General features: G+C 43.1%; 1 protein-coding gene across 1 annotated transcript in view; it reads right to left on the reverse strand.

The window, feature by feature from the left end:
* Window positions 1-23335, reverse strand: part of LOC124802477 (U7 snRNA-associated Sm-like protein LSm10) — a 56180-nt gene that overhangs the window by 14231 nt on the left and 18614 nt on the right. Inside the window, exon 2 of the mRNA XM_047263289.1 lies at window positions 16205-16322. Coding sequence (XP_047119245.1) covers window positions 16205-16322 — 118 coding nt within the window. The remainder of the gene's footprint in view (window positions 1-16204; window positions 16323-23335) is intronic.

Consider the following 23335-nt stretch of genomic DNA (forward strand, 5'->3'; position numbering starts at 1 on the left):
CGAAGGATGTCTTGCATTTAAATAGACTGGGGTCTGTAACATTCAGCAGAATGTTTGCAGATGTCTGCAAAATCATTAGAAGCAAGGGAAACTAATGTGGCCTGAAGGGGGTGAAAAATCATACACTAGCTGGAGAAGAAAAATATAAGCACCATACAAAAAAAGACGATACTAAAGAATTTGCCCCAGAATACAGCTCACAACATGTAAACCAACAAAAGAAAAATTGCATAAAAGTACTTCATCAAAACATTAAATACTTTGGTAACAAAAAATTAGAAGCACAAGTACTCCTGAGTGAAGTAAGACCAGACATATTATGCATAAGTGAACATGGACTAACTGAAAGTAAAATACATAATGTTGCAATAAAGGGCTACAAACTAGCTATTTACTTCTGCAGATCTAAATATAAGGGTGGTGGCGTTTGTATATATATTAAAACAGGTACTCTATCAAAGAATGTAAACAGTGAAGCTGCTACATTGCCCATAGCTAGAGAAAAAGACACTGAAGTTACTGGTATAGTGACAGAGGATTTTAGAGTGTTTTGTGCGTACAGGTCACCATGTGGCAATATTAGCATCTTTCTGAAAAAAATTGCTGGCTTATTGAGAATGAATATGAAGAAAAATCTTATTATATGTGGAGACTTCAACATTGACATGGGAAAAAGACACAAAAATAAGACAGGATTTTGAAGAATTGTTAATACAGCATAACATGAAAGTAACAATAACTGCACCAACAAGAGTGACTTCACAAAGTGAGACAGTTATTGACAACATAATTACTAATATGTGTAACTATGAGTCACATGTAGTTCATACAGAAATATCTGATCATCATGGACAACTAATCAGCTTTTGCAGAAGTAATGACACAGTATCAGAATCAAAACAAACAACCAAATAAATTAGGATCATCAGTGAACAAAATATCAACATCTTTAGAACAATGTTAAGTAAGGAAACCTGGAATGAAACCCTACAGGCCCAGAGTGTAAATGAAAAATATGATGCATTTATTTCAACAATTAAGTACCATTTTAATGTAGCATTTCCCAAAGTAAAGAGACAAGAAAGGCAGCAAGATCAAACACAGTGGATTACCAGTGAAATACTAGAACAGCGAAGGCAGCTTCAGGATGTGAGACGGATGGGCGAAGCTGAAAACTATAAAATGTTAAAAAGAAGTATAGAAAAACAATAAGAGAAGCCAAAGCAAGAGCAATTGAGACCACCATAACGAACTCAAAAAACAAGGCAAAGGCAGCTTGGAATGCAATCAATGCTGAAAGAAAGGAAAAAGATGGGTCAAACAAAGAAGAAGGTATTAGGTCAATTAAAATAGACAACACAGTGGTCACAGATGGTATGGAAATAGCAAACATACTGAATAATAACTATATCAGTGTAGTAAAAAACTTAAAATTTGAAAGAAATAGTCAAAAGCAGAAGGGTATTAAGGTACCAAAAAGATCATGCAGTACTATGTTCTTAAGACCAGTCACAGAAGATGAATTGCGGAAAACTATACAGAAACTGAAGTCCAAGAAATCAGCTGGAGATGGTGAAATATCAAATCATGTAATAAAGCTGGTAAGTGAGGAGATAATAACACCACTGCTGAACATAGCAAACTGTTCTTTCAGAGATGCAATTTTTCCAGAAGAACTGAAGATAACGAAGGTAGTGCCACTGTACAAGAAAGGGTACAAGGATGATCTCAACAACTACAGACCACTTTCACTGATATCAGGTTTCTCAAAAATCCTAGAAATGCTTATGTATACCAGATTAGTTAACTATTTGGACAAACATAAGATTCTCATACCCTCACAACATGGTTTCAGAAAGGGTAAATCTACAGAATCAGCAATTGCCAGTCTAACAGAATACATTTTGCAGTCCTTAGATGAGAAAAAGGTTGTCTCTGCAATATTTCTGGATCTTTCAAAGGCATTTGACACCATTGACCATGAAATGCTGATACAAAAATTAAGCAATTATGGCATTCAAGGGCAACCAGGTGAATGGATACAATCATACTTGTGCAACCGCAAGCAGTATGTATCATTAGGAAACTCATACCAATCAGAAACCAAACCCATCAAATATGGAGTGCCGCAGAGTTCGGTAATTGTGTCTGTTAATGATATAAGTGTTGAGGAGGAAGAAAAGAAAATATTGTATGCTAATGACATTACAATATTAAATAGTGACCAAAATATGGAACAGCTTGAGAGAAGAGCGTACATATCTGCAAATGTCACAGCTCAATGGCTGTTGGAAAATGAACTGGTTATAAGTCTAAAAAAGACTATGTGCACAGTGTTTAAAAACAAGGAAAAGGCTGTAGACATGGATTTAGAGGTTGATGGAACAAGGCTGGAAGAAGTAGAATCTGCTAGATTCTTAGGTATTCTTGTGGATAATGAACTGAAATGGAAAAAACATTAATAATGTCTGTAAGAAACTGAGCTCTGTCATATTCTTAATGATGCAGCTATCACAGTATTCAGACAAGAACCTTCTGTGTACAGTGTATCACGGACTTTTCAAACCATACTTACAGTATGGAATGACTGTGTGGGGAAACTCAAACAAACATGAGACAAAACGAGTGTTCACATTAAAAAAAAAGCAATTAGGACCATTTTAAGAAGAAAGACCTCTGAAACGTGCAGAAACTGTTTCAAGAATTTGGGTATCTTAACTTTTTCATCGTTGTATATATACAAAACAATAATGTACATCACAAAAGCTAGTGAGGACTGAATTACAAATGCTAGTGTACACACCCACAATACAAGAAGGAAGAACGAAGTACGGAGCATACCCCACCGATTGGCAATGCTAGAAAAAGGACCCCAGTACTCTGGTATCAGACTAAGAAGTCTGCCTAAAAACCTGCAAGATGTGTACTTCACAATGACTTTCCAAAGAAATTTAAAGACTATCTCATTGAAAAAGAGTTTTACAGTGTTGCAGAATACTTATGCCATTAAATTTGTATATATTGTTATTCATTATCAATTATGTAAAAATGTAAGCTAAAGGTGTAGAAAAATAAGTGATAATGAATGGTAATACTTTGACATGTCCTGTATTACACGTACATTTACTGTACACAATGTAATCTTACAGGATCAAATAAAATTCAATTCAAATTCAATTCAATTCAGTGGGGAAAGATTGAATTCATAGAAGAGACTCTATATGCAAATTGCAATCGTGCCTCCAGACCTTGGCCACCATTGTGGGAGGCAGATCTCCCTACAAGGAAAAAGGACATAGTAGTTTGGATGCTCAGGGGAGCAATGAATGTGCACTGCATAGATGAGCAGCAGTTGTTTCTGTAGGGGAATGGATGCTATGATGTTTACAGCACTGGTCAAAAAGTCAGAGCCCACAATGGCATATCGGGCTTAGCATCTGAAATGCTGAAGACAAGGCTGAACCATACATACACCCAGCTAAATCAAGACCCAAGGGGATCACAGCTTTGTGGTGCTACAAAAATGTTGAGTGGTCCCCCCCCCCCCCCCCTCCCAAGCTGGGACAGCAAAGAGCATTAAGGTGTGACTAGCTTGTTTGCTTAGGATGGCGAAGATGGGGAAGCCACATCAATGGGGCATCAAAGACCAATCCCAAAAAACAGACTCCACCACATTGAGTATTTGATCATTGGAGTTCTTGTTGGGGATGCACAGCAACAGATATGCATGGCATATCTTCACCTTTCATATGGCACCCTGTAGTCAGCGTTCAAAACACTCACAGTTGAGGAGCAACAGTAGATGCAAAAGTTGTCACAGCATACAGGAAGTGTGACACAGCAGTAGACCCCACAGCTGCAGCTAGTTCATTGATAGAAAAAATGGCACACTCAATACAAAGCCATTCTCTTGTATATGGGGAGTACTGTGGGAAGCATCAACTTGCACCTTTAAGGTACAGAGAGGTAAGAAGTTCCAGAGAAAAATCGGAAGTTGGCGTGGAGCTTGGTACAGGCTTTTGTTGAAGTTTCGAGAACATACCTTCACCGAAGAGTCAAGCAGTATATTGCTCCCTCCTACGTATATCTCGCGAAGAGACCATGAGGATAAAATCAGAGAGATTAGAGCCCACACAGAAGCATACCGACAATTCTTCTTTCCACGAACAATACGAGACTGGAACAGAAGGGAGAACTGATAGAGGTACTCAAGGTACCCTCCGCCACACACCGTCAGGTGGCTTGCGGAGTATGGATGTAGATGTAGATGTAGATATAGACCCCATTCATGGAGGCAACAAATATGTGACAATGCCATGTGGTGTCATAAGTCCTACGCAAGTTGAAGAAGACAGAGACAAGATGTTGACTTCGAAAAAAAGCTGACTGAACAGCAGACTAAATTGTCAGCAGTTGAACGGCCTTGGTGAAAAACACCCCGAGAACCAAGAAACCAACACAGCTGTTGGCTTACTGTTCATTCAAGCAACATGCAGAGAACATTTATGAAGCCAAGTGGGCCATAACTGTCCATCTCAAGGGGATGTTTACCTGGTTTCAGTACTGGGACAACCACACATTCTCGTCACTGAGACAGGAACTCATCCTCTTTCCAGATACAATTTAAAATGGCAAGGATGTGACATTCCCAATCCACTTATGTGTGTTTGAGTGTTTGGCTGGGGATGCAGTCTGGTCATGGACCCTTGTCAGGGCAAAGGGCTAGGACACTAAGGAATTCCCACTCACTGCACGGAGCATTACAAGGTTCCAGGTGATGCACAGTAAATGGTAAAGGAAGTCTCTCTTTCTGATGTGAGAGGGCACAAAATGCAGGCTGATAATTCTCAGTTGCAGAGGCTTAAGTGTAACGAAAAGCAAAATGTTCAGCAACAATGTCTGGATCAGTATAGACATCACTCTTCACACAGATATCAGGTATACATGCGGGTTACTGGTGTCCACAGAGGTGTTACATCTTTGCTCAAACCTGCTGAAGAGGAGTACGTGGACCAATGGTAGCAGCATATCACTCCCAGCATTCTTGTTTCTCTCATTTTATGAGGTAACAGACCTGGGCATGGAACCATTTAAAGGCATGAGGTACTTCATCAACAGATGTTGCTTATGGTGTTGAAGAGCCTGCCTGTGATATCTAATACCCAAAGCGATTTCAGGGGTCCACCAAGGTACTGACTGGAGGATCCCAAGGAAGAGAAGATCACTGAATCAGCTGCCAACAGAATGTCTGCAGTTGTGCTCTGGCAAACCGTATCGATACCTCAATGCCGCGAGATGCAAAGGCCAATGGCAGTGGTGAAAGCATCCCAATCAGCTTTGGAAAGAGCCCATGCAGGTCGACGCCCACCTAAGCAATGCCAAATGAGAGTCAAAATGATCAGAAAATGATCACTGTTACACATGGACAGAAGAGCTGGACTGTAAATGGAAATATCAATGGGCAAATTAGGCCAATATGCTACATTGAAGTGTGAGGGAACCATCAGTATTCAAGTGTCAGAGGTCAAGCTCTGCAAGCAAGTTTTTGACAGCTTTACCATAGCCAGAAGTCATAGTTCCACCCCACAAAACATTGCAGGCATTGAAGTTACCCAATGTTAGGGAGGGTGAAGGGAGCTGAGGAAACACTACAGACAAAGTGTTCTGGGACATTTCATTGTTGGGTGGGAGATACACATTACACACAGCACACTTCAGAGCTGTCTTCACACAAACAGTCACAGCCTGCAAAGTCATATTGAGTGGCACATGTTTGATGTGGACAGAGTCCAGAACATATGTGCAAACATCACCCGATGCTCTTTCACAGTCAGTGATTTTTCAAATAGCCCCAATAGCTGTGGAGGGTAGGGGTCTACAAGTTTCCTGGAGGGCGATGCAAAGCAGGAGAAATGCACAAAAGACGTTATAGCTCAGCCAAATGGCAGAAAAAACTGCTAACTTCCTCAGGAGGATCATGCTATCAATATCTTGTGGGACACAAAGGGACTAAGGAGGCAGGTCATACTTCGAGGCCACCTTCTGCCACTGGTTGTGAAGATACACCATCAATATACATTTGTTCTGAATCATGGTGAGTGGGGGGGGGGTGGGGGGGGGGGGTGTCATCTGGGCCATAGGGGCCACCAGAAACATTGTCTCAGGTACAGAAGCAGAACATGCAGTTTCTTTCAGAGCAGGGACCACTATAAACTCCCTCTTTTTGGAAAACTACTTCTTGTTCTTGGATGGTTTAGATTTCTGTGAGGGCTTGTCTGCTCCAGATTCTGAGACAGAGGAGGAATGTGAAGTTCTACAACCTGCAACCAGTGGCTCCTTCAACCACTGGCTGGCATCTGGTTGAAGGTCAGCTGAGTCCTGGGACGGCAGTGTCACATGGGACCCCTTCCTGGTAAGGGGTGCTGGAGTGTGTTGATTGGGGGTTTGGGACTGATATCCCCCAGTGGACAGGGAGGTGATGTTCCCAAAAGGGGCAAAGGATGTAAAAGGCGTAAAAGGAAATTTACTTTGAAAGTAACACTTCTTAAACATCATTTGCTACATTTTCTCGTGTTGTTGTTGTGGTCTTCAGTCCTGAGACTGGTTTGATGCAGTTCTCCATGCTACACTATCCTGTGCAAGCTGCTTCATCTCCCAGTACCTACTGCAACCTACATCCTTCTGAATCTGCTTGATGTATTCATCTCTTGGTCTCCCTCTACAATTTTTACCCTCCACGCTGCCCTCCAATACTAAATTGGTGATCCCTTGATGCCTCAGGACATGTTCTACCAACCGATCCCTTCTTCTAGTCAAGTTGTGCCACAAACTTCTCTTCTCCCCAATCCTATTCAACACCTCCTCATTAGTTATGTGATCTACCCATCTAATCTTCAGCATTCTTCTGTAGCACCACATTTCGAAAGCTTCTATTCTCTTCTTGTCTAAACTATTTATCGTCCATGTTCACTTCCATACATGGCTACACTCCATACAAATACTTTCAGAAACGACTTCCTGACACTTAAATCTATACTCAATGTTAACAAATTTCTCTTCTTCAGAAACACTTTCCTTGCCATTGCCAGTCTACATTTTATATCCTCTCTACTTCGACCATCATCAGTTATTTTGCTCCCCAAATAGCAAAACTCCTTTACTACTTTAAATGTCTTATTTCCTAATCTAATTCCCTCAGCATCACTCGATTTAATTCGACTACATTCCATTATCCTAGTTTTGCTTTTGTTGATGTTCATCTTATACCCTCCTTACAAGACACTGTCCACTCCGTTCAACTGCTCTTCCAAGTCCTTTGCTGTCTCTGACAGAATTACAATGTCATCGGCGAACCTCAAAGTTTTTATTTCTTCTCCATGGATTTTAGTACCTACTCCGAATCTTTCTTTTGCTTCCTTTACTGCTTGTTCAATATACAGATTGAATAACATCGGGGAGAGGCTACAACCCTGTCTCACTTCCTTCCCAACCACTGCTTCACTTTCACGCCCCTCAACTCTTATAACTGCCATTTGGTTTCTATATAAATTGTAAATAGCCTTTTGCTCCCTATATTTTACCCCTGCCACCTTCAGAATTTGAAAAAAGAGTATTCCAGTCAACACTGTCAAAAGCTTTCTCTAAGTCTACAAATGCTAGAAACGTAGGTTTGCCTTTCCTTAATCTAGCTTCTAAGATAAGTCGTAGGGTCAGTATTGCCTCACGTGTTCCAACATTTCTACGGAATCCAAACTGATCTTCCCCAAGGTCGGCTTCTACCAGTTTTTCCATTCGTCTGTAAAGAATTCGCGTTAGTATTTTGCAGCTGTGACTTATTAAACTGATAGTTCGGTAATTTTCACATCTGTCAACACCTGCTTTCTTTTGGACTGGAATTATTATATTCTTCTTGCAGTCTGCAGGAATTTCGGCTGTCTCATACATCTTGCTCTCCCAAGGGTGTCAGTAGTTCTAATGGAATGTTGTCTACTCCCGGGGCCTTGTTTCGACTTAGATCTTTCAGTGCTCTGTCAAACTCTTCACGCAGTATCATATCTCCCATTTCATCTTCATCTACATTCTCTTCCATTTCCATAATATTGTCCTCAAGTACATTGCCCTTGTATAGACCCTCTATATACTCCTTCCACCTTTCTGCTTTCCCTTCTTTGATTAGAACTGGGTTTCCATCTGAGCTCTTGATATTCATACAAGTGGTTCTCTTTTCTCCAAAGGTCTCTTTAATTTTCCTGTAGGCAGTATCTATCTTACCCCTAGTGAGATAAGCCTCTACATCCTTACATTTATCCTCTAGCCATCCCTGCTTAGCCATTTTGCACTTCCTGTCGATCTCATTTTTTGAGACGTTTGTATTCCTTTTTGTCTGCTTCATTTACTGCATTTTTATATTTTCTCCTTTCATAAATTAAATTCAATATTTCTTCTGTTACCCAAGGATTTCTACTAGCCCTCATCTTTTTACCTACTCGATCCTCTGCTGCCTTCACTACTTCATCCCTCAAAGCTACCCATTCTTCTTCTACTGTATTTCTTTCCCCCATTCCTGCAATTTGTTCCCTTACCCTCTACCTGAAACTCTGTACAACCTCTGGTTCTTTCAGTTTATCCAGGTCCCATCTCCTTAAATTCCCACCTTTTTGTAGTTTCTTCAGTTTCAATCTACAGTTCATAACCAATAAATTGTGGTCAGAGTCCACATCTGCCCCTGGAAATGTCTTACAATTTAAAACCTGGTTCCTAAATCTCTGTCTTACCATTATATAGTCTATCTGAAATCTGCCAGTATCTCCAGACTTCTTCCATGTATACAACCTTCTTTTATGATTCTTGAACCAAGTGTTAGCAATGATTAAGTTGTGCTCTGTGCAAAATTCTACCAGGCGGTTTCCTCTTTCATTTCTTACCCCCAATCCATATTCACCTACTACGTTTCCTTCTCTCCCTTTTCCTACTACCGAATTCCAGTCACCCATGACTATTAAATTTTCATCTCCCTTCACTATCTGAATAATTTCTTTTATTTCATCATACATTTCTTCAATTTCTTCGTCATCTGCAGAGCTAGTTGGCATATAAACTTGTACTACTGTGGTAGGCGTGGGCTTCGTGTCTATCTTGGCCACAATAATGCGTTCACTATGCTGTTTGTAGTAGCTTACCCGCATTCCTATTTTTTTATTCATTATTGAACCTACTCCTGCATTACCCCTATTTGACTTTTTATTTATAACCCTGTATTCGCCTGACCAAAAGTCTTGTTCCTCCTGCCACCGAACTTCACTAATCTTGCTGGCCTGAGGTCAAACCCCCACCTGCAACAAAAGCTCCAGCCTCGCTCTTCCGAACAATATTTTCTCGTGACCTGTTAGAAATGTCAACAGTTGTGATGGCACACTTATCAAAAGTTGTTTGTTGATACGAAATATTGTATAGTCTTCATCCTAAAGCCTTTGATACATTTTGCTGTCAGCAGATACTTGTGTTTGCATTGTAAATCGTGCATTTTATTTCCAAGTAAACTTTTATTTTGGCAATATTCTCTTGTTTTTGTTTTACTGCCGCAATATTATTCTGCAGTAGTGGGCTACAGTAAAATTCATTGTTAAGAGTATCAGTTCTTAGCAGTCAAAATTACAAAAGTTAAACTGATAACAAAAACAATGAAAAAAAATCACAGAATTCTAAAAAAAAAAAAAAAAAAAAAAACCTGGTTTTTTTTTCACTGAAAAATTTCTGAATTTTTCCTTGCTTTCCCAGTTTTTCCACAGTATATACGCCCTGGAGTATTTCTCGCTTTGTGTCTGAGTCCTATGTTCCTCCCACAGTGTGGTCATGGAGAGGAACATCGCAGCATCTTTCCTCTCTGCATTTTAATATGTCTTTGTTTTAGAAGAGACTGCTGGGGCCAGTGGAAGAACATTTATTTTACTTCATGTGCAAATCTTCCACCATGGTACCACCCACTCAGAATGGGGGCTCTCTCCACAGGTGCCACCCAGCCACAGCAACCGTTACCTGGCCAGTAAATTATTTCCCAGAGTCCGTATGTCCCAGCCATGATGGGCATATACTCCCTCGCTTGCACATGGAGTTCCCAGCTCAGGCACCAACCGTGTGATCCCTGCATGGTCTGGGGGCTATCACCATGAAGGTACTTGATGACCTAGCTCCCCCTCCCCCTCCCTTACAACAGAATGGCTATTGTTCTGGGGTTTGGCCACAGTGCCATTGCAAAAAAGGAAGGTGCAGAGAGAGAAAGACACAAAGGTGGAATATATGTAGTGCTAGGCAACCTTCCCCTGCATGATCTGCACTTCTGTAAAATTTAGAAAAGAAGTATCGAGTCAAACCCAACAAGAGAACCATATAATTAATAACAAGAAAGTGTAGAAAGCCAGAAGGTAATAAAACAAGTATCCAAAATAAAAACCAGATCCTAGCCCAATCGACATCAAGAATACCATCCAATGGTAAGGCAGAGAGGAAAAAATAGTAGTAGAAAGATAGACCTACAGCACAGAAAGGAATGTAGTGCTGCACAGGCTGGGGCCCTGTGGTGTCCAGGTTCGTATTCAGAAGAGAGATGAGCTCCTTGGAGGGGGTAGGGGGTGGGGAGGAGGTGTTTAGAATGGGTGCTAGCTGTCAAAGTGGAGGTACTGCTTGTGGTTGGTAGGTTTGATATGGATGGAGGTACGGAGGTGGATGTCAACATCAGAGAAAGTGACTTGTTGGTTTGAGGAGCAACAGGTGAAGCAAATGGGAGTGAAAGAGTTGGGGTTCTAGAGGAATGTAAATAGGGTATCCTCTCCCTCAGTCCAGATTACAAAGATGACTGCTTCACACACTGCACCATCCAGCTCCTTCCTGACTTTCACCTAGCCCTATCCCCTTCCACACTCCCACCCCAGCACTACACAGCCTCCTATTCCACTAACACATCCACCAATCTCCCCCCCCCCCCCCAAACCACCTGACTGCACCTAGCAGCCCTACACTGTCCTTGCCATGTCCCTACAAGCTCCCACAAGCAGAACTAAACTTCCCCCACACTGCTATCCCTCCCCTTCACTGTCCCACCCTCCTCCTTACCACTCCACCCACAGACTGCTTCTCTCATCAGGCCCTGTTGCTATATACAGTCTGGCCTTAATGGCCAGAGACGGTGGTCGTGTGTATGCAAGTTGTGACTGTGTGAATGCGTGTTTGTTTTCTCCTTTATATGAAGATCTTTTGGCCAAAAGCACAAATGTATAGCAGTCTTTTCGTTGTGTCTGTCTGCATCACAAAGTCTTCTCTATATAGTAAGTAGCAATCTATCCTTTTCATAATATTGTGTACTTAATGAATTAGACAAGGAAGCTGTCAGTATATACATGACAACCTTTTACATAAATTAGAATCTTATGGTGTCACAGGAAATTCTGTAAATCTGTTTAAGTTGTATCTCACTAACAAGAAACAACATGTATCAACAGGGAAGTCTTGTAAAAACCTGGAAACTAATTACTGGTGGTGTACCACAAGGTTCCCATGTAGGTCTATTACTTCTTGCATATCTTATTGACCTTTCATCAGTAACATTACCTCATGCAAAGTTTGTGATTTTTGAAGATGAAGTAAACATAGCAATAAATAGAAAATTAAGTACAGTTCCAGAAAGTGCCATTAATTAAACTTTCAAGGACATTAATAAACTATTTACAGCCAATTCATTGATGTTAAACTCTGAAAATTCACTCTCTCATTGTGCAGTTCAGAATAGGCAGGAGACTTCCACCCGGCATACGTAAAATATGAGGACATGCAGATTTAAGACAGACATTGCCAAAGTTAAATTCTTAGGATTGCAACTTAATAAGTTTCATAGATCATTGTATTTTAGAGTAGAACAAGCTTAAGTATTTTAAATCCATAATCATGTAATATGAAATGTCTGTGATATTAAATAAAAATCATCCGCAGAAGTCTGTTCAAAGAATACTAATTAGTGCTCCATAATGTATTTATTCTTTAATAAAATTTCCCATAATTAACATATCTTTCTTCAAAATCAACAGTTCAGTTCATGGAATTAATACTGCGAAGAACAATTTAGTATCTCTTACTTTGGTGCAGAAAGTTGGCCGTTTTTCTGACACTTTTTCAGTAATTTGATAGCAACCATAAAAAGTTTGGTTACTAATAATGTTCAGTTTATAACGTGCATACAGGATTTATTAATTGCTAAGTTGGTTAGCTCCAATTACGAATTTCTTAGTAAACCCAATTGGTGTGCATATGTTATTAACACTATCACATAATATGAATGCTATTTTGTAATTTGATTAACGCTCACCTTCAGTACTGCAATGTTAACTGTGTAAATAAGACTTGTAAACAGCTTCCTTTTGATAATTCTTGACTGGAGTAGCATAGTGGGACAAATGAAAATGGTCCAGACAAGTGGATACGATCGGACATGAATTTGTGGCAGTGTTGATGGAGGAGGGAAAGACCTACAGTTATTTCCAACAGGATGGAGCAATGGCTCATACAGCTGACCAAATGTGGAGCACATTTACAGTGTCTCTACACCGGACAAAGCTGTTAGCTGATGTCAGATGATCGCAGCCCTGGCTGGCCACCCAGATCACCTGATCTATCAGTGTGCAAATACTTTGTGTGGAGAGCCCTCAAGTCTAAGGTATATTGCAAAAACCCTCTTAGTCTTCAAGAACTGCAGCAGAACATTTCAAATAAGGCTGCAGCAATTTCAGCAGTCTAGCTCTGATCCGCCTTCAGCAACTTGCTGACCAGGGCCAACAAGAGCCAAGAGATGATTGGTGGTCACTTTCAACATTTTCTATAGTCACGTTAGTACTGTATTTCCTTTGCTGTGTTTCTTTGAACCTTGAACTCTATCCTCTAGGCCACTTCTCCTCCATCTGCTCTCTTTGTCTATCACCACCACCCACTCTCTTTGTCCACCATCTCCTGCCCCACTCTCTGGCAATCTGCCCCTCTCCTCCCCTCCTCTTTCTCTGCCCATCTTCTCCTCTTCCCTCTCTCTGTCTAATTCCACCTTCCCCCCTGTCCGTTCATCTCCTCCTCCCCCATCTCTCTGCCTATCTCTTCCTCCCCCCAGTCTCTGTCCATCTTCCCCTTTTCCTGTCTCTGTCGATATCCTCCATTCCCCTCTCCCCGTCCACTTTCCCCTCCCCTACATCTGTCCATCTCCTCCTCATGCTCATTGTCCTATCTGTGTGCTTCTCTCGTACTTCTCCCTCGCTGCCTGCTCATCTCCTCATTCTCCCTTCTCTCTCCACGTTATTACACTCATCCCAATAGGAGGCTGGTGGTTCTTACTCCTAAAGTATCACTGTCTGGGTTGTAACTAATGTGTGTACCAAAGCTGACTGAAATCATTCCAGGAGAGTAGAATGAGCTTCTTACCAGTGGCTTTGCTTGCGTGCACACACATCAAATATATTTTACACATATGTAACATATTTCACGTGTATTTGTTCATGCTTTTCACCTGTACGTCTAACAAATATCATCTTGCAGTTTCATTTTCATGCAGCTTAATGTTTCGGACATCATATCTCCTGAACTATGTGCTGTACAATGATATAATTTTGCACATACATCCAGTAGCATATGTGCCTACTGTCTCTGAAATGTGTTGCGAACAGAGTTACTCATAAAAAAGTAATAAATTAAAACCATCATTCTTCATGTGACTGATTTACTGCTGAATAGCCAAAGTGTAGTAACTGACAGGCTTTTTTCCCTTTCATCATTTTGTGGGGGTTGTCAGTGAGAAATAGTTTCATAAAGATTTGAAAAGTGTAAAGTTGGTTTCAAGTCACTAAGTGCTCTCATTCTCAAATACTGGATAACTAAAGTAGGGTATTCTCACGTCGTGGGCTACATTGCATTTTCACACCCGAACTCACCTCCCCCCTACACCCCCCCCCCCCCCCCCGCTTTGATGGTGGTTCTTACCCCCACAGTGATTCTTTTCAGAGAGAAAATTATCTGTGTAGCAAGTTTGGTTGAAATCGACATACATACATACATACATTCTTATAATTTGTTTGGATGTTTATGAATGTTCTTGCAGAATGTAAATACATTGAATTAAAGGAAACCATTCACTGAAAAGCAGAAGCACTGAGCTGTTGATAGGCACGCACAAAAGAAAGAAAACTTACTAGCTTTCTGAGTTACCATTTGACAACTGAGTAAAACACACACACACACACACACACACACACACACACACACACACACACACCTATTCCCCTGCATGGTGCCACCTGAACTAATAGTGATGATGCTATTTTTTGGTAGATGGACTGCTTGTGTTGGAAGTAGTCTTGGGTGGAGTGGGTAGAGGGAGACAGGGAAAGAGACCAGGAACAGGTGTCTAATGGCCTTGAGGAAGGCAGTTGGTTTGTCAGGCAGGAATGTGGGAGGGAAGGGTGGCAGGTATGTGGGCTAGCATGATAGTAGTGGCCAGTGGGAAGCAGACCAGGAACAGGTGTCTAATGGCCTTGAGGAAGGCAGTTGGGTTTGTCAGGCAGGAATGTGGGGGGAAGGGTGGCAGGTATGTGGGCTAGCATGATAGTAGTGGCCAGTGGGAAGCAGCACACACTGAAGGCGATGTGGGGACGTGAACTGGGAAGGGGTGACAAGAAAGAGGAAGCAGAAACTGTTTGGTGCAGGGTGCAGGTACAGTGGATTACCTGAGATTGAGGCCAGAATGATTACAGCAGCAGAGGTGTGCTGTAAAGAGAAATCCCATCTGCTTATTTCAGAAAAGCTGGTGGTGGAGGGAAGGATACACATGGCTCAAGTGGTGAAGCAGCCATTGAACTCTGGCATGTTGTGCTCATCTGCATGTCATCACATTGGGTGGACAACTTTGTTCTTGACAACAGTTTGGCGGTGGACATTTATCCTGGTGGACAGATGGTTGGGAGGCATACCAACATAAAAAGCTGTGCAGTGTTTGCAGCAGAGTTGATATATGACACAGCTGCTTTCACAGATGGATAGGATAAGACTGTGACAGGACTGGACTAAGGGGTGCTGCATGTGTGGATATTGCAGGTCTTGCACCTGGCACAGCGATATTCCTGTGACAAGGGGTTGGGATTGGAAACGGCATAGGGATGGACTAGGATGTTGTGTTCGTTGGATGAATGACAGAATGCCACTTCAGGAGCATGGGAAGGATCTTGTATGATGTCGCTCATTTAAGAGGATGATGAGTGATAATCAGAGCCCTGGGCAAAGGATTTGGTTCAATTGTTCACGTGCAGGGTGATATTGGGTGATTAAAGGAGTGCTGCTTTGTAGCTGATTCCTGGGGGGTGGTGGTAAGATTGGGATGTATGAGGCTATGGCAAGGGAACCTGTTTGTGGACTGGATTTGGAGGGCACTGTCAGTCTATGATGGCCCTCAGCGTACTGAGCAAGAGAGTTCTCGTCACTGCAGATATGCCATACATGGGTGGCTAGGCTGTGTAGGAGGGATTTTTTCCTTCACAACTTGAGCCATCTGGATCCTTCCCTCCACCACCACCTTATCTGAACTAAATAGATGTGAGTTATCATTACAACAAATTCTCTGCTTCCATAATCACCCTGGCTAACCTGAGGTAACCTGATGTCCCCCCAAACCTCCACCCAAAAGTTTCCCCTTTTTCAATCCTATTACCTGCTCTCAATTCATATCCCCAAGTCGCCTTTAGCATGTGCTGCTTCCCACTAGCCATTACCATTGTGCCAGTCCGCATACCCACCACCCTTCCCTCCCACATTCTTAGCCAGTAAACTGCCGCCTCCCACCAAAATGCTAGCCACCCACCACCAGTCCCTTTCCCTGCCTCACCCACCGCAATCTCTCCACCTGCCAAAAAACAGCAAACAGCATTGGTAGAATTAGTTCAGCTGGCACCACGTAGGGGCACAAGTGCAGGTATGCACGTGTGTGTGTGTGTGTGTGTGTGTGTGTGTGTGTGTGTGTGTTACTTTAGCTCATCGAAGGATAACTTCTGAAAAACTCCAAAACGTAACAAGTTTTATTTCCTTTGTGTGTGCCTGTCGATAATTGTGATTATATACAGGCCTAGGTTCCATAAAATACAATTAGCATGAACACCAGAAAAACTAAATAATATATTAGTTATCTCACCTCTTCTGGTATATGGAAGTATCGTATCTGCCTATTCATTAGGAAAAATGACTCAAACAAATAATGTTGTCCTCTTGGATTTGTAAATATAGCATCAGACATTGTAACATTCATATACCTGGAATCAAAACCAAATTATAAAAATGTTTTAGTCCAATGTCCAAATAAATAATCATTCTTATAGCACGATTTGCTCCTAAATTCAATAGGTATTTGTCCACTTACGTGGTGGTGATTACAGCTTATGTGCATTCAACAGTAATTTGAGAAGCTACTTACAGTTTTTAATATTAAGCAAGAGTGGGTGAAGCAATTAAAAGTAAAAGAAAATTACAACTACGATACTAACATCAATTGTACTTCAATAAGTATGCATTAGCAGGAATGTATGCTCACACATAGTGCTTATGATAAAAGTCATGTCTCAGCTGGGAGAAATGCGAGTTCATTCAACAACATAACGAACACCACATTGGTCTCTCAACCATTTAACATCAAAATTTAATCCACAGGTACACCAAGAGTTATTGAAAAAAAAGAACAAGGGATCTCTCTTTCATGAAATGAAACATAATCCATTAAAATTTGGTTTGTTGGTTTAAAATAGGGGGAAGGGACCAAACAGCCACGTCATCAGTCCCTTGTTCCGAATAAAACAATGCCACAAGGGTGAGAATAAAACAAGCAAGACTAACAACACAAAACGAAGAGAAAGGAAAAACCACAAGAAAAACAGAAGAGCAACAAACACTTAAATTGCAAAGAGGGAAGAAGAAAACCACAGAAACACAAGAAACAGGTAGAAGAGATTAAAATTACAAAACAGATTACCATGGCTGATAACCATGAGAATAAAAAGGAAAATCCAGCCACTCTGCAACACATTAAAACCTCCACCATAAAAGCGCTAGGGTGAAGGACACAAAGGGGCAAATCACATGTGCTAAAACCCACCCTCATGAAAAAAACGTAAAACTAGGAGTTGTCAGATAAAATAAGTGGCAACAAGTCTGGTAACCGAAGATTTTGTCGCAGGGCAGTCAAAGTGGGACAGTGCGCCTGAATGTGGGCCATTGTCAACTGGGCGCTGCATCAACGCTGAGGCAGGTCTTCACGGCGCACGAGGTAGCTGTGGGTCACCCAAGCATGGCCAATGTGGAATCGGCAGAGAACAACAGAGTCCCTGCGAGAGACCTGCATGGAGGACTGCCACACATTTATAGTCTCCTTAATGGCACGCAGTTTTTTGTGCGTACTGAGACTGTGCCATTCCGTCTCCCAAAGCCGAAAAAACTTGTGACGTAAAAACAAACACAGGTCAGTTATTGGAATGCTGATCTCCATAAACTGATTCCGTGTAACCTGTTTGGCCAGCCTGTCAGCAAGTTCATTTCCTGGGATTCCGATGTGTCCTGGGGTCCACACAAACACCACTGAATGGCTGGACCATTCCAGGGCACAAATGGACTCCTGGACGGTCGCTACCAAAGGATGATGAAGGTAGCACTGGTCGGTAGCTTGTACGCTGCTCAAGGAGTCAGTACACAGAAGAACAGATGTTCTCAAGAGCACGAGATATAGCCACCAGCTCTGCAGTGAAAACACTGCAGCCATTGGGCAAGGAATGCTGTTCAATATGTCCTCCATGGACATACGCAAAGCCGACGTGACCATCAGCCATTGAGCCATCAGTGTAAATCACTACATGCCCTCGGTACATGTCAAGAATTGAGATGAAGTGACAGCAGAGAGCCGCGGGGTTAACTGAGTCCTTTGGGCCTTGTGAAAGGTCCAGGCAAAGCCGCGGCCTAAGTGTACACCATGGAGGTGTATGCAACTGGACCTCGAGTACAGGTAGTAAAGGCAAAGACTCCAGTTCAGACAGAAGGGACTGGATGCGAACTGCAATTCTAAGCCCTGACCTGGGCCACCGATGTGGGAGATGAACTGCCTTGGGTGGGAAAGGGAGATGGTAATTCGGATGCGCAGGAGAACTACGAACATGTGCAACATAGCTGACGAGCGGTTGTGCACGCCTGACCTGCAATGGAGGAACTCCAGCCTCCACAAGGACGCTGGTCACTGGACTCGTCCTAAAAGCTCCAATCGCTAGTCGAACACCACAGTAGTGCACTGGATCAAGTAAACACAATGCTGACGGCGCCGCCAAACCATAAACCAGACTCCCATGGTCAAGGCGGGATTGAACAAGGGCTCTGTGCATATGCAGCAGTGTAGAGCAATCTGCACCCCAGCTGGTGTTGTTCAGGCCATGGAGGGCATTGAGGTGCTGCCAGCACTTCCCCTTAAGCTGACAAAATACGTCTCCACTACAGTGAGGGGATCATCAGTAAGGTAAGGTTCTGGTTCCGGATGAAAGGTACGACACCAACAGAAGTGCATAAAACACAACTTTGCAACCCAAAACTGGAAACTCTGGGCTAGATCCATGACTGTGCCTTGTGGATGGCTCCCTGTAGGCACCACTCAGCAACACCAGTACTGGTGGAGCAGTACAAAATGCAGAAGTCGTCTGCATACAGAGAGGGTAAGATGGATGGCCCTACAGCTGCAGCTAGACCATTAATGGCCACTAAAAATAGAGAGACACTCAATACAGAGCCCTGCAGGACCCCATTCTCCTGGATATGGGGGGGAACTATGGGAGGCACCAACTTGGACACGGAATGTATGAAGCGACAAGAAATTCTCGATAAAAATCGGGAGCGGGCCTCGTGTACGCCACTCATATAATGTGCCACGGATATGATGTCGCCAGGTGGTGCCATACGCTTTTCGTAAATCGAAAAAGATGGTAACAGGATGTTGGCATCTGGAAAAGGCTGTTCAGACGGCAGACTCGAGGGACACGAGATTATCAGTGGTAGACCAACACAGGTGGAAGCCGCCCTGCAAGGAGCCAGTAGGCCACGTGCCTCCAGGACCCAACCGAACTGCCGACACACCATACGTTACAGCAGTTTCCAAAGAGTGATGGCGAGGCTGATGGGCCAATAGCTATTCTCATCAAGTGGGTTTTTGCACAGAGGTGCTAACATAGTGCACAGCAAAGTGGTCTGCAATCACGTTTGTGTTGGTAGATAACACGCCATTTATGTTAACACCAGGAACAACTGTTGGGGTCTGGTACCCAAAAACTTGTTTGATCTTTGCACAGACTTGGGAAGGTGGTGTCATTAAAATTTGGTGACACCCAAGACAGACAACATAACCTCCTCACAGTGTTGAGAGTGCCCTCAAAATAGGAAAGCCTTGGCTTTGTGAACAGTGTCCTATGTGACACCAGGTTCACCTTATCACACACTATGCTATGTAGGGGAAGTTAACAATGGAAAATTGTGGATGGAATATCAACAATGGAAGGGATAGATTGCTACTCACCACATAAAGGAAGCACTGAGTCCCAGACAGTCACAATGAAAAAAAGACTGCTAAAATATTTAAGCTTTTGGACAAAGTTATTCTTTCAAAGTAGGAAAGACACACATTCACACAAGCACTACTCTCAGACACACGGCCACTGTCTTCGGGTGCTGAGGCCAGATCGTGACTGCACTGCTGTGAGCAACAATATTTTGGGGTGGGCGATGGGGAAAGGAGGCAGCTTGAGATGAGGAATGAGAGATGGCAGGATAGGGGTCAGGGGTGCTAGTCCTGCTTGTGGGAGCATGTAGGAACGTGGTTGGAACAGGAAAGCGCAGCCAGGCACAGTGTCAGGAGGCTGTGATAGGTGGTGGAGAAGAGGAGGAGAGTAGAGAAGGGGAAATTATTTAGGTGCATAGAAGCCTTGTGTAGAACTGGAGTGGGAGCAGGGAAGGGGCTGAGTAGACAAAGGACTGGGACTAGCATGGGTTGAGGCCATGGGGTTTGCGGGAACAATCCAGATGGCACAGGCTGTGAAGCAATCATTATAGTTAAGTACTTCATGTTGGACACCACGTTCAACAATTACGTAGTCCAGGTATCAATTGACCACAGTTTGATGGTGTTAGTTGCCATGCCCACAGAATTTGTAGCTTAGTCGCTAGATCATTTGGCTGCTTTCAGAGATGGCCTTCCTTTGATGGGGCTGGAAATGCCTGTTTGATGATGATTGTTTTGTGGGGTGCTCAACTGCGATCATCAGTACCTGTACATAGTTCCAATTTTTACACAGTCCAAGTTTTACATAGTCCAATATACCTACTGGGACCAATGATGATGCTAACACAAACACCCAGTCATCGTACAGAGAAAATCCACAACTCTGCCAGGACTCGAACCCGGGACCCCGTGTCTAGAGGTAGCAACGCTTGCCACTAGACCACGAGCTGTGGTCGTTGGAGAGGCCTGTGACTGGACTGGAGTAGGTGGTGGTAGGTGGATGTATGCAACACGTCTTGCATCTAGGTTGATTGCAGGAATGAGCCATAAGGCAAGGGGTTGGGGTCAGGGGTGAAGTACGGATGAACAAGGGTATTATGTAAGTTCGGTGGACAGTAGAATACTATTGTGGAAGGAGTTTGGAGGATACTCCTCACACCACAGAAGAGCTAGAACAAAGGCACAGGGAAATATGACTGGCTGACTACTTAATGAAAAACATAGGTAAGCCAGTCACCCTGTTAACACATTTAGGATATCTCCATAAAATTTTCGGAGAAAAGTCTGACAGATCACAAAACCTTAGAACTCTAACCACATTCATTTCAATGCCACTTAAAACAGAGGCCAGATCTGCCACTGGCTTCTGGTCTGAAAATAAAACACAGTCTAGGAAAACGTGGCTCACAGTGATCTGCATGCCACAAGCACCACACATTGGAAGATCATTGCCCCCCAAGTGAGAAGCCATGCATCAGAGGACTGTGGCCTACATGAAGACGAATGAGGAGGACCACATCCCATTTTCATGGCTGGAAGGAGGCATGCCATGGCTGCATAGTGGGCTTCACTACACTCAGCTTCTTATCTGTCACTTCCATCCACTTGTCTTCCCATCAACACATGAGTCTGAACCTCAGCAGCAAGGAGACACCATGCAGGGGGATGGCACACTGAAAATAACTGTGGATCACAACACATCTCCTTGGCTGCAACATGTGCCCTTCCATTCGCTGCAATACCCATGTGACCTGGTATCCAGCAGAAAAACACCTCCTTCCCCAGCTATTATAGCTGGAGAGGGTGTTCTGGATATCCTGGACTGCTTTCTCTGCTGGGTATAAGTGTTGTAGAGAGTGAAGGGCACTCAGAACCAGAGCAGATAAGGAATTTAGCACTTGATGCACATCTCATCTACTCCAGTGCCCACAAGATCAGATATAATTCTGTGTCGAAGACAGTGAAATCTCAAGGCAGTCAGGCTTCAAGGACATGATCAGGGAAAACAACTGAGTAACCAATGGAGTCCTCCCGTTTTGATCCATCCGTAAAGACAGTTACAATGTCATAAAGTACTGTGTTAAAAACATATGTAGGAATACAATCTTTCCTACACTGCACTAAATCTAAAAGTACTTTGGGCCTCTGCAGGAACCATGGTAGCAGGCAGTTAAAACCCTGGATTTGTGGTTGTATGTGCTCCATACTAAGTGACTAGCACATGCCACATGCAGATTCCATACGGCCTTGTTACTTGACAATGATTGGAGAAAAGGCATTCCAGAGGTGGACGAGCAACAGCGTGTTATGCAGATCATGTCACAGCTGTGAGGAACTTACACACCTGACACAGCACGAGGAGCTGCCGCTGGATGGTGAGTGGCGGTTCCCCATCCTCAGCACAGAGACTGGATACTGGCTGGTCTTGTAAGCACACATGGCCAGCCTAAAACCCCCCCCCCCCCCCCCCCCCCCCCGCCCACAGTGGATGGTATCGATAATCTTCAAGTAGGAAGGCCTCGCAGACCTGTACACAGTGCACTCACAGTCCAGCCGTGAAAATACAAAAGCCCTACAAAACTGGAGCAGCCACACCTTGCCTACTCCCCCAAGATCTGTGGCTATGGCACCTTAAGATATTCAGTGACTACTGGGTTGTGGCTTTCAGGTCTCTCAAGTGCGTAAACCATGACAGTTTTGAATATAAAATTAGGACGAGAAATCTCACTGTAGAACAGTATCCCTCATATGCAAGTCAGGTAAATTAAAAATAGGGCGAGAATGATTAAAATAATTGAAAAACACACACACACACACACACACTTATCTGCAGAAAACTGAAAACCCATCACTGTAGCCCACACCTCTAACCTCTGCACTGGAGTTGCAAATGATGAGTTGCTGTTGCAACACTGGAGGAGGAACAGACAACAGCAAAATCATCCACAAATGAGGTACACTGTCCGGGACTCCATACAGTAGACGTGATGCGGTTTAGAGGCAAAGAGGGTAACACTTGAAACATTGCTATGAGGGACACCATTCTCATACTCAAAATGATCCAACAGTGTGTCACTAACTCTGGACCTAAAAAGTTGCCAAGACAGGAAAGACCATATGAAGGAGGGGAGGTGGCCACAAAAACCCCATTTATGCAGTTGTGGAAGAATACTGTGTCACCATGTAGTATTTTAAACTTTACTGATATGAAAGAATATGCCTACACAGTGATTTTTATGTAGGAAAGTCTGCTGAAAAGCCGCCTCCAGTAGGGTCAGGTTGTCGGCAGTGGACCGAAATCTACTGAATCAACACTGAGTGCTGCTGAGGAGTAGCCTGGTCTCGAATCACCAGATCAGACAACAGTTAACCATTCACTTCGAGGACTTTCCTACAAAGCTCATTAAGGCAATACTCCAGTAACTACTGGGCATGTGCGGCCCTTTCCTGGTTTGAGGTGAGGTATCAAAATTGCCTCTCTCCACGAGTTGAGGAAATGACCTATGTGCCATATCAAATTAAAAGATTCGAGGAGGATTTCCTTTGACACTGCTGACCAGCTGTATCATGAGCCTCAGGTAGTGCTAATTCCAGCTCCCACATGGAGAAAGTGTAGTTGTAAGATGGTGTTTGGAGACAACCCTGTTTCAGCACTGCTGCTATTGGTAAAGAAGTTTACCAGGAATCCTCCTGATGGCTTCCCGTTCTTTTGTAGAACAAGTGGAATGGTTGATAGAGTCCAGGAAT

The sequence above is a fragment of the Schistocerca piceifrons genome, chromosome 1 (genome assembly GCF_021461385.2).
Source record: "Schistocerca piceifrons isolate TAMUIC-IGC-003096 chromosome 1, iqSchPice1.1, whole genome shotgun sequence".
NCBI lineage: Eukaryota > Metazoa > Arthropoda > Insecta > Orthoptera > Acrididae > Schistocerca > Schistocerca piceifrons.